Here is a 13,074-nt window from a genome sequence, read left to right on the forward strand (position 1 = left end):
CTGCACAGCTGCACAATGTGTGCATACAGCCGTGTACAGGTATACAGTATTTTACAGTTGTACAGTGTGTGTGTGTGTGTGTGTGTGTGTGTGTGTGTGTGTGTGTGTGTATACAGGTGTACATGGAGGCCAGAAACCAATGTTAGCTGTCTTCCTCCACCTCACTATCTTGTATTTTTGATGTAAGGTCCTTCCTGAGCCAGTTCCACTAGAGCCAGCTGAGGTCCTCTGTGTCCACGTCCCAGCACTGGGATTGCAGGCACACACTGCACCCAGCTTCCTTGCGCAGATGCAGGGGCTTGTGCAGGACGTACTTTACTGACTGAACTGTCTTCCTGCCCCTAAATGCTAAACTTTCCCTAATAACACATTTTCAGTCCAGCACACTGAAGTTCCTTAGAAGAGAATAAACCCACAATCTAATATTACAGACAACAACTACATGCACATCAGTGGATGTAGTAAACAACAGAACTCAAATTTTTTCACGTTAGTTTGTTTTCTTTTATTGTTTTTATTGCTGTGTACATTTTTCTCCGCTTTCCTCCCTTCCGCCCCTCTCCCTTTCTACCCTCTCCATTTGATTATTTATTGGAGGAGGGGTAGGCACATGCCAGCACACCTGGGGAGGACAGCTTGAACAATTGATTTACTTCCTCCACCATGTGGATCTTGGGGACTAAACTCAAGTTGCCAGGCTTGGTGGCTAGTGTCTTTACCCGCCGAGCCATCTCACCAAACCAGGATTACATTTTAAAGGACTTCAGATTTGTAGAGTCAGGCAATCAAAAGCACAAGAACGAGTTTCACCGAAAATGAACAGGCAAGTATAAAAGGAAGTCAGCTCGAGTGCAAGTAATAATTCCAAAATACAGAATTTGTGCAATGGTTAGGGTAAAGTATGTAGTTAGCACAGTAATGAGAGAAAGAAAAGATAGTGTGTTGAAAATGTTTGTAAGACGTCACAGAAAAGGCAGGACTGGAAGGGAAAGATGGAAAATTAGATAGGACCTAGAGTCTAGTAAAAAGCCAGGAATGTGGCTCAGTGGTAGAGCACTTGTCCATACTTTGGTCTCTAATATTCGTATTCTCTCTGTCCCAACCCCCTTCTAGACTTATTTTTATCTTATGTACATGAGTGTTTTGCCTGCGTGTACATATGTGCACCATGTGTGCATCTGCCCGCTGAGACCAGAAGAGGGTGTCAGATTCGCTGGAACTGGAGTTACAAATGGTTGTGAGTCACCTGGCATGGGTGCTGGAAATTGAATCCCGGGTCTCTGGAAGAGTTGCCAGTGATCCTAACCATTTAGCCATCTCTCCAGTTCCCTCTACCACCAATTTTGTTGCTGTTGTTGTTGTTGTTGATGATGATGATGATTGCTGTTTTTTCGAGACAGGGTTTCTCTCTGTATCTCTGGCTGCCCTGGAACACACACTGTAGACCAGGGTGACCTCGAATTCAAAAGTCCACCCATCTCTGCCTCCTGAGTGCTGAGATTAAAGGCATGTGCCTCCCTTGCCCAGCTATTTTTTTAAAGAGGAAATGAGAAATTTCTAATAGGTGTTCCAAGAAAGATTTTAGGAGAATCAATATATAAGACTGTTAACTGGCAGGGTGTGGTGCTGTGTGCCTTTAATCCCAGAACGCAAGAGGCAGAGGTAAGAAGATCTCTGTGAGTTTGAGAACAGCCTTTTCTATATACTGAGTTCCAGGACAGCCAGGGCTACATAGAGAAACCCTGTCTCAAAACAAACAAACAACAGAAAGATTATTTACTGATAATTCCTCAGTTGGTAAAGCGCTAAACCCTTGAGCTTGGGAATTCCACAGCATAGTGTTGGCAGTCTCAGCGTGTGGCAATGAAAATGAGCCACATGTACACAGCTTGGAATTCTAACACCTTGAGCTCCACACACTGAACCCAAGAGTACATGCAGTGTACGTCCCATATATGAAACTCAAAAGTGGGGAGACTTGTCTCTGGTATCAAGAGACAAGAGGACAATTAATTTGACAGAAGACGCTTTGTAAACTGGGAGGGATGCTTCTGGGATTCTAATACTGATGAGATATAATGCATCAAGTTACACAGAGAGATTCATCTTAAGAAAACATATGACTGATATTCTTTTGTATGTATTTTGTAACCTACTAAAGCTTACGCACACACTTAGACATAAGGTAGTAGTGTTGGCCTCTCTGTTTTCTCGTCTTTCCAGCAAATACCCAAGCTTAGGTATTGCTTACCCCACTTGCAGGTGAAAATCTGATGGCCAAGAGTATGCTATGACCTTTCCAGCAGTACAGGCTGCAGAGAATAAAGCACTGTATTGGTCTTCAGGTTCCACATCCACTCCTATGTCCTAATACTACACACACTGCAGAGCCAGATAGAATGCATGTTATTTTGTGAAAGATAATTTAAGAGACGGTGTTGTTTTCATTTTTGAAACAAGATCTCACTGTATAGTCAGGACTAGCCTGAAACTTGCTATGTAGCCCAGGCTGGCTTCAAATTTATAAAACTCCTGCCCTGCCAAAGTACTAGGATGACAGGTACTTTACATTATATTACTAGGCATGCAGCGTCACATCCATTGGCAAGTAACCTTTTATAGGAATCATGAGAATGGGGAAACCCCTTCTCCCTGGCCTCCCTGGTGGGTGACGCAGAGCCGTCTCCATGACGGTGCTTGAGTAAACACATATGACGCTGATGTCCTGGGTGCATTTACAGTTTTCTGTTCACTGGGACAGTAATAAAAACTATCCTTAACTCAGGAATCCTCCTGAATTGATCTACTGAGACACTTTGGAAAAAAATCGAGCAAATAACCATATATGTTATAATCAAAATAATTAAACACCAAAATAATATCATTAGTCACTGGTTTTGGTGTTACAAATATATAAAATTAAATGTTCAGACAACTTGGGAATATTAATATTTTTGAATTAATAATCACTTTTAGAGTAATTCAGTTGTATTTCTTTACTAGTTTACTGGGATTGTGGCACTTTTTAAAATAATAGTAATAATGATCATTTATCAAGCACCTATTACATGCCTAGGAGTCTGTTGAGCATATTTTATTCATTTAGTCATTTACTGTTACTTAATTCTTTTTATTTGGTGGGTGCCGGTGGCTACTGATTTGATTTGATTTTAGGATGTTAACCTATTTGGATTTTCATTAAACTGTAAGTATGGTTAAATACAGTGAGTGCAGACAGTATTGGGGAGGTCTTTGGGGGCTTAGCTATTACTTCTTATGAATTATGGTTGAGCTTGACAGCTGTCCTTGTGTTGACAGCTCTTCTGATTATAGCAGTTGTCAAACTCCATCCTTAAGCAGGTTGTAAATCCTGGCTTCTTCCGATTAAAACTGGGTCAGAGCCAATCGCAGGTTAACTAGAGGCCACTATTGTGCTTCTGTCTGTCCCTACTAGTTTGTCTTAATGGTCTTTGTGTGGAAACACATTAAAACCCTTATTTCCCCACATTTTGCCTGAGTATTCCGAGTCTTCAGACACTGGTCCTCTTGTTATTTTGTGATTAAACATGTTCCTTGCTGGAGTATATCGCAGTAAGTGTGGTCTTCCTTATAAATGGCCTGTTAGCTCTCCCCTCCTCTTCCTCCACTGGGAATACTAATATCATTGCATCTGTGTCTCCCAGGGGAAATCAAGGCTTTTCCTTGCACGTGTGGTCATGTGATTGCAGAGTGGGCCGGCTTTGTATCCTCATGAGCCCTCAGGCTTCCACGGCAGGCGCCATCTGTTGTGTTCCTTCCACACTGTTGCAGGGCAGTGGGAGGAGGGCATTAGAGTGAAAATAAATAAAATAAAAAAGAAAGAAATTCATCATCAAAACCCCGAGGATTAATGGAGTCAGAAGGCTCACTGCTCTGAATGAAAATTCATCTTCACCTGTGCCAGTGTCAGGGCTGCCTGTGTGGCACTTGACAAATAGAGGTGCCCAGGGTGCCATAAATCCAGGAACGGTGCTGGTCCCTGCAGACTGGCTCAGGCTTTTCCAAGATAGGCTTCTGACTATTTTGTGTTTCCCTGGGCACCGTGGGCACAAGTATGGCCCTCGCTAATTTGGTGTGTGTTAGCACTGGTCCCCTCTGCGCTCTTGCCTTCTTTCCTTTCTCGTTTTCTTTGCCTTTGTTTTGAGAGAATGAGAAGATTACACATTCTGCTTGTGACCTGTGATTCACCAAAGATGCCAAAGGCAGGGAGATGAATTCTGAGAAAATTCTAACTTCTCAGCACAATGCTGGTTGGAAAGGATACAACACACACACACACATACATACATATGCATACACACATACATACACACACATACATACATATGCATACACACATACATACACACACATACATACACATACACACACACATACATACATACATGAAAAAAGCATGCACTGGAGAGGATACTATTAAAAAAAAGCAAGCTTATGATCGGAGATCCAGATCCTTTTCTTCAACAGCAAAGTGTTGGGCACCTGTATGAGCTGGTCTCCCCCAGGTACCAGCGTGCCCCCCACATACCTCTTCAGATGAGGATAAAACTCACTTGTGTAGCTTTATAGGCAGGATCCCATCATTTACGTCAGTCTGTCTCTTTCGCTCTGCTACACGACCCTGCTTACCTGTGCTTCCATGTGGGTCCGTCTTTGTATGAACCTCAGTGCTTGTTAATAAAGCTCTTTATATATGTACATGTAGCACAGCCCTGCTCTGAGATATTGTCAGTTAAACCTCACTCATTTCCCTTCACTGAGTGGAGTTAAACCTCACTGAGATCAGTCGTGCTAGGAGACAGTCAGCGCAGGCTGTAGTCAACCAGCTATGGAATGAAATTCTTTAAACTGCTCCTGAGTTGGAACCTGCTGGAGAGCTTACTTCATGGGACAGCACACACAAAGAGGCCACGTTCTGCATCTTCAGCACTCATCTCCTCAGTCCCATCCTCTTGCTTAAGGGTTGGGTTAGAAGAATGAGTGTTAGATCACGACGGCTGACCTGCATTATGGGTTTATATGTGCAGTTTCTAACAGACACTCTTCAAAAGGTCCCATTTTAAAAGGTCGCCAAGTGCGCCTCACCAGGGTTGAGGCTGCCGCTGGTGGTACAGCTGCTGAGCGGCTGTTGTTTGGATACAGATGTTCTGTGGACAGGCTTCAGTACATGTGTCCTCACAGCTGCTTGACCCCAGGCAGTGCGTCTTTTACTTGCTTCTGTTTTATGAGACTGTTTGCATTTCAGCCTAAGTGGCTATATGGTTATTTGTGGTTAACTGCAGAAATTCAGATTGGAGGGGCAGTTTTAAATAAATTCTCAGTGTCAGTAGGTGGCCTGGTCATATGGCTCAGTGGTAAAGTCTGTGCTTAGAATGCATGAGGCCCCAGCATCACAAAACAAAATGGTGGGGGAGATTCTGAAAGAAGTGTTCTAATTTTAAACACTTCCTCTGACCTTGGGCCGTGGCAGAGATAGTCCTGCCTCTGCCTTCCTCCCTGTTGGTGCAGTTCCTCACCGGGATCTACACATGCATTATGTCACCAAGCAGCAGCTGCTCTAGGCCTGGAGCAGGTGATTCTTGCTTCTTTCTACCTTTTCTCCTGTTCTCCATCCATCCATCAAATGCTGCTTTCACATGCAAGAGAGCCCATGCCACTGAAGGCTGTGAGATAGGGTCCCCTGTAGTAGCTCAGAAAATGCCCATCCTCCACAATGGTTCATTTAGAACCAGGTTCTCTCTGGTTATGGACAAGTTTGGTGACTAAGCAATTAGGATAGGAAATGTAAGAAGCCACCAGAGGGCTGGAGAGATGGTTCAGCTGTAAAAAGATGAGGCTCCCAAGCAAAAATGTAAACAGACACCAGAGGTACACCAGTTTATAGCCTACCATAACCTGACTTTTGCCAATAGTTCTTACTGCTTCATAGTGTAAAGTCAGACAGCTCTAAGCTGGAATCACTGGCCTGGGAGTGAAGGTACTGAGGCTCTTAATTACTAATAGCACTCGAGCAGGACAGCAAGCTTACACACACACACACACACACACTGTTTGGCTGACTTGACGATTGAGGGAGACACAGAAATCATCACCCCTGAAGGCCAATCAAGGACTGCAACCAGCACTAAGAGACAAAGAACTCCCATCTCATTCTACCATAAGCTTCCACCTGAGTAAAGAGTAGTCGTTAGGAGTCTACAGCTTGAGAAGAGGGGAGAGGTAAGAGCCTGAAGAGGCTGCTTCTGTGGTTCAGACAGGCGGAGAATGCCAAAACTGGCGGTGGAGGAAACTTCAGAAGAAGCTGTCTGGTACCCAGACTGCACATGAGGTGTAAGCAGCCCCTCGTCACCAGAGAAATTTAAAGACTAGTGTACTGAGTTGTGTCTAGCAGTAACAGAGCCAAGCCCAACCCAATTAATAATTTGAACCACGTCAAGGGCCTGACAAGAGAAACGTGCCCAGTTCTGGATACACGTAGTGTGACTTGAGCCTCTGTTGCCTTTGTCACACAGTTTTCTGCATTCAGTCAAGAATCGTGAGACAGGCCGGGCAATGGTGGCGCATGCCTTTAATCCCAGCACTCAGGAGGCAGAGGCAGGCGGATCTCCGTGAGTTCGAGACCACCCTGGTCTACAGAGCTAGTTCCAGGACAGGCTCCAAAGCCACAGAGAAACCCTGTCTCGAAAAACCAAAAAAAAAAAAAAAAAAAAAAGAATCGTGAGACAAAACAGCACAAGAGAAATGACATTTGTCAGTAATTGATAGAACAACTAGGACATGGATGATCTGAACAGTATTTTCAAGTTTCATTTAGTTAATATCTGCAGAACATTCACTTAATAATCAGTATATACTGTACACGTGGATCATTCACCATGTTCCATCATTTAGACCATGGTCTGGGCCAGTTAGATATCAATAACAGACATTTATCTGGAAAACACCCAAATTCATGGGGTAGGGGAGATGGCTCAGACAGTAAAGGGCAGGCTTTGGAAGCATGAGGACCCGAGTTCTCTCCAGCACCCATGTACGTCTGACACAGTGGCTCGCTCCTGGAATGTCTGCTGACAAGGCAGAGGCTGGCGGTTCCTAGGGTTTGCTAGCCAGTGGCCAAGTTGAATAAACAAGCTCAGGTTTAGTGAGACACCCTGACTCAGAAATATAAAGGATAAAGGAAGGCGCCAGTGTCCTACTCCGGCCTCTTCATACGCCTGCACGGGCATCTGCACTCACACCTCATGCACACCACACACGTGCAAGGAAAGGTAAATTCCCAATTTCAGGAATGAGGCAGTGACCAGTGTCTCACATTGTATTGTAAAGCAAACGAAACATAAACAGCTTTCACCCAGTAAATTAGATAGACCACACAAAATGGAAAGATTTCTTGAAAGATATTATCAAAGTTCTCTTTCTCAAAAAAAAGAAAAGAAATTTCAGTGGTCCTACGTCCATGAGAAATTGATTTGGTAGCTTAAAACACCCTCAGTAAAATCCAGACCTCCATCACTTCTTGTCTTGAGTTCTACTAAATGTCTATGCCTAAAATAATACCAGTTCTGCACACAATCTGTTTCAGAAAATAGAGAACACTTCGCAAGATTATTAGCAAGTAGAACATAGTTAAACATAAGTGAAACAGTACGTCATGGTCAGGTAGGTATTACCTAGGCGTGCAAGCTTGCTTTGATGGTTTGAGATCATTGTATATTAGAGCGATCAACACAAAGCTCTGACCATCTGATACAGTGGAAAGGACTGATAACAAAATTCACCTCCTATTATGGCTGAAATAGCCAAATAGAAAGAACCTGGTTGTATACCCTTTTTATACCAGCACTCAGACAACAGAGGCAGGTGGATTTCTGTGAGTTCAAGACCAGCCTGTCTGCATGCGTACCGGGTCAGCCAGAGCTATATGGTGAGACCCTGTCCTAGAAAAACAAACAGCAAAGTAGGAGTATAGTAGGGTGCTTCCTCAACCTAGGGAATCAGCAGCTAAAGTCATCCGCAGTGGAGAGGCCAGGTGCTCTCCTCCATTTCCTCCTACTCCCCCTCTGCCTTAGCGTCTCTGCCTCAACACTCACCCTCTTTTTTACTAGAACTGGCTGTTCACATGTTTCTCAGAAGTTCCCAGAGCAGGAATCTTAACTGTAGCCTTGACAGGGCTGGTGCAGTATCTTCTCACTACACCAGCCCTGGGGTCAGCCTGCATTGCCTTCCTTCTGTGCCTTTCCTCAAGAGGCTTTTTGTTGTTGCGGGATGCGTCATACCACAAAAACCCCTGTAAGGTGTGTGAGTGCCGTAAATTACAGCCAAAGAAAATGTCTGCTCCCTAGCTTAAGAGCTACAACACCACCAGTAGGTCTGGTAAGCCCCCATGTGCGCCCCTCCAATCACGTCCTTCCTTTAGTACTCCTAGTAACTGTGGCAATTGCCACTCCTGCAGTTTTTGTTGAGCTTTGTTGAAACAGAGTCTCACTCTGTAGTTGCGGCTGCCCTAGAATGCACTGTGTAGGCCAGGTTGGCCTATGCCTCTCGGGTGCTAGATCATAGATGTGTGCCCAGTTGTATTACAAATTTTATAGTTTCACTACATACTTGTATGTCTAAGAAATAATGTTTAATTTTGTCTGTTTTTAAGTGTTTTAGAATCCTGCTATATTGTATTTTTTATTTATTTATTTTTGTTTTTTCGAAACAGGGTTTCTCTGTAGCTTTGGAGCTTGTCCTGGAACTTTCTGTAGACCAGGCTGGCCTCAAACTCACAGAGATCCACCTGCCTCTGCCTCCCAAGTGCTGGGGTTAAAGGTGTGCGCCGCCACAGCCCGGCTTTGCTATATTGTATTTTGCTTTGCTTTTTATTATTATTATTATTCAGCATTGTGCGTTTGAGATAAACCCATGTTGTGTGAAGTTGGAGTTCCTTAGTTTTAACTATTGCATGGGATTTCCCTTCTGTGAGCAGTGTTCTCTGTTGACATGTTGCCGCTGTGAACATTTGAGTCATCTGCATTTGATGCCCACCAGGAACACTGCTGCCCTCTACATTCTCCAACATGATCACTAGAAGTGGATCCTTCCCCGGACGGGGGCGGAGCGGGGGAGAGGGCGGGGCAGGGAGGGCGGGGCTTGGGGGGGCTGTTCAAGGATAGCCTGTGATGACAAGTCAGTGTCCAGGGTGACTGCTGCCCCAGGGCGCATGCTCAGGCTTCGCTTGCCTCCTCCTCCTAACTCTGTCAGTTGAGTCTGTATTCATTCTTATTTATATGTGCGTGTTGGTGCGGGCGCTCACCTTTGTGAGCTGCTGTTTGCTTCATTTTGTGTGCAATGCCTGTTTCGCCTTCAACTCTCAGCCCCATCTGATTGTTGGATCTCTGTTTCCTCCTTGATTGTATACTGCCTTTGTCGTCAATCCGCTTTCTGTGTATATGCGGAAGATAGACAGCTCTCTGCTCTGATCCTTTGGTCAGTTTTTCTGTCTTGGGACAGTACCAATGTCATCTTCATCACAGGTCTTGACTGTCTCCCCTCCTGTGCCTTAGACCTGGTGACGCAGTAAAGCCCTTTTCTCCTTTTAAGACTTTGGGATCCGGGTGGCTAAGATGGCTCAGTGGTAAAATAACTGCTACTGCGTAATCACAAGGAAATGAGTCCAGAGCCCATCTCACACACAAGCTAGGCTGCCCCTCTGTAACCCCAGCTCTGGGGGATGGAGACAGCAGCATCCCAGACTCTTGCTGGTCACCCAGCTTGAGAGAGTATGAGTCCCAGTGGGGAGCAATGGAGGGCACTTGACACTGACCTCTGATCTCTATGCATTCACACACAGGCGAACACACCTGCACATACATGTGAACATACAAACCCCCACCCAAGATTTCACATAGTGATTGATGATCTAATTACTAGACCAGATTTTCTTTCATATGTAAATTTAGTTATCTCTACATAGTCCCCCTTTAAAGATAAAGCAGAATCTTTTCTTTGATGCAGAATATTTAACGTTTTGGCATGGGTTACCATTATCTGAAAATGTACATCAACATAAAACACTTAACCACTGCATTCTTTGCTTTCATTTTGTCCCTGCAGTCAGGTCAGAGCCTCACAATTTTACAAATATGCTTGTATGTTTCTACGCAAGGAAAAAGACGTGGTTTTCTTAAGACTTGTTCTCACTGCAGGGCTGATGACGCAGCCACCGTAAGGGTGCGCGCTGTTGTGCCACCCTGACAGTTCCTGCTGCTCAGGAGTGTTTTCCCTGGCTTGCTGTAAACTCCTTCTCATGTTTGTCAATTTCCCTTGCAGCTGCTGCCTGCGAGTTTTTGGACATTGTGGAGCTGCTGCTCCAGTCTGGCGCTGACCCCACTCTCCGAGACCAAGACGGCTGCCTGCCAGAAGAGGTGACGGGCTGCAAAGCAGTCTCTCTGATGCTGCAGCGGCACAGAGCTAGCAAGGCCTGATCGAGAGGTTGGAAAAGCACAGTCTGATAGGGTAGGACTTCGGGATGAAAGAAACTGCAAAAATAATACTTCTTAACCACCCATCTTTGGTATGCATTGGCTAATAAAATCAGTTCTGAGGAACTGGGATTTGACGTCTCAGCAATTCATTCTCCATGCATACATTCCGGGGGAGCACAGTTTAGGTGATGAACATGTGTACTGCGCATAATAGAATCCAATTCTGCCGAGCATGCTTTGAAATTTATCACTGCTCTAGAGGGTGGGGAGAGGAGCAGACAGATCATATTTCACGATATTAAACATGGCTACGCTTGCTCCCTCTCTATCTTTCTATCTCTCTTTCTCAATGCAGAAGCAAAATGTGCTGATCAGCACCACACTGCCAGTCAGGGAAGTTTCCAGAAATCCCAGCACAGTAAGGAACGAATGAACCTGTAGCGTTTCCACAGCTAATCTGAATAGGCGCTTAAAATGGCTGTGCTGTAAAGATGAACTTGAGAGCATAATCTAGGGAAGAGGAGGAGTGTGAAGGAAGGAAAGCAAGAGAGGGAGAGGACAGAGCTTTGTCACCTGGGCCTATGAACGTCAGATCAACAGTCACTGGAAGCTCAAAACCTCTAGCATTTCAGTGTAGCACTCAGCAACCTCCCTTGAGGATTGGGACACAGGTCTGGAGAATATCTGTTAAATCAGTATTCCTTAAACACTAAGCAGGAAAAGAATTTCCCTGGGACTCTAAATTAGCTATAAAGGCCTTTGCAACGTTAATCTAAAAAAACCAACTCAGGCCTGGCCTCTTACCTGCTGAGCTGCCTGCTTGCCTGGACGTTACTGTTGGGTTGTTTCCGGGTACTAGGAGAACACTGCTTTGTTTTAGAAGAGTACATAGTAAGTAGGCAAGTGCACCACAATTTTTATTTTAAAGATAAACAATTGTACCACTACTGAGCCTGACTCCCTCTGATTTCCCTTTTAAACCTTAAGAACCTAGGGAATTCCTTGATATTCTTATTATATAAAAAATAAATAAAAATGAAAGAAGAAATTAGTTGTGTTGCAAACGTAGCTATTAAAGGTAGTTTTCTAACATGTGTGCTGGTTAGAATAGCATGTACCTCGCTGAGTGGAGCCCACAGCAGTGCATGCTGTTTTCGTTAGCCAGAGCTAGCCTATGCTGGAGCAAACCCCTCCACAGCATATGGCATATGAATACTGCTTCTTTTGTGGCTTTCATAGCTTCATACATCTGAGATGCAAAACCAAATCGTTTACCAAGACTAATCATCTTTTAAAATAATTTCTTAGTAACCTCTGGAAATGATGCGCACATTGGTGTGTACTGAAAAGTTAATGTAATTCTCTTTTCTTTATCCTTTTACTGAATCCTAGCTGTGTTGCAGCCTATCTTTAGCCTAAGCCTCTTGTGGTCCACAGTCATCAAATGTATCTTTAAAAAAAAAAAACTGGCCATGGTGGTGCACACCTTTAATCCCTGCACTTGGGAGGCAGAGGCAAAAGTATCTCTATAAATTCAAGACCAGCTTGGTCTACAGAGTAAGTTCCAGGACGACCCTGTCTTGAAAAAAACAAAAAATAAAAATGATACATTGGTTACAGTAAAAGTGACCGAGATACTATGTGCAATTGTTAATTGGTGTTATTTTGTTCATCTTTGTGGCATTAGCAAATCAGTCGTTCATTTAAACCTTCTAGAGCAGTTCTCTGAGCAAGAAACTACCCAGGAGCTCCTTTTTCCGTCTATCTCCCTTTGCATATAGAGCTCAATATTTCTTAGACACGATTTTTTATTGCCTTGTTCTGCCACATTTAAAACTATACAGACTTTATGGCTTGTTTTACATACTTTATTTTAAAGATTTTAAATCCAAGACCATGAGTAAAAACAGTTATCAGTGAGGCTGAGTGTGTTGGTGTCGATCATTCTAGCACTGGGGAGGCTGAGGAGGCGTTCAAAGCAAGCCTGAGTTACATGCATGACCTTGTCTCAATAAATAGAAAGTGTTTGGGGGTATATAATAGTTTAATATTTTCAAATCTGGTAAATTCTAAAATTAATTTCCAATATCTAAATTTACAAAAGCCTTACTATCACATAATAATCTATGGGTCATTTTCCTGGGTCTTCTATAGACAATTTCTTCCATAAATGTCAGTGAACACTGAGTCATGGTTTATTTTCATTCCCTTTAAATTATTGAATTATTATGCTAGCATGCCACATACTGGTCAGATCCTGAGTTCATTACCAAAGGCTGCAGTTCATCAACAAAGGACAGCGCCCGAAGCAGACAGCCGGCTTCCCATGGTCACCGTGTTTCATATGATCCAGCAAGCTGAATCAGAAGACACCTTAGCTTCACGTCATCACGTGTACGGCGACCACTTACTGGAACACGTCATAGGAAGCCTTCACCCGGAAGAGTCACTTCTGCTCGTACCCCAGCAAGCACTTTAAAATGACCAACTTTTTCTGTTTTTAATGTTTACAAGTTAGGGTTTATTTCATCTCATCCTTGTTTTCAGCTCTTTGATTTGATACCTC

The 13,074-nt window shown here is 43.8% G+C and overlaps 1 protein-coding gene across 1 annotated transcript in view; it reads left to right on the plus strand.

The window, feature by feature from the left end:
• Positions 1-10,637, plus strand: part of Acbd6 (acyl-CoA binding domain containing 6) — a 146,203-nt gene extending 135,566 nt beyond the window's left edge. Inside the window, exon 8 of the mRNA XM_075988291.1 lies at positions 10,354-10,637. Coding sequence (XP_075844406.1) covers positions 10,354-10,508 — 155 coding nt within the window. The 3' untranslated portion in view covers positions 10,509-10,637. The remainder of the gene's footprint in view (positions 1-10,353) is intronic.
• Positions 10,638-13,074: the final 2,437 nt, after the last annotated feature.

The sequence above is a fragment of the Microtus pennsylvanicus genome, chromosome 10 (genome assembly GCF_037038515.1).
Source record: "Microtus pennsylvanicus isolate mMicPen1 chromosome 10, mMicPen1.hap1, whole genome shotgun sequence".
NCBI lineage: Eukaryota > Metazoa > Chordata > Mammalia > Rodentia > Cricetidae > Microtus > Microtus pennsylvanicus.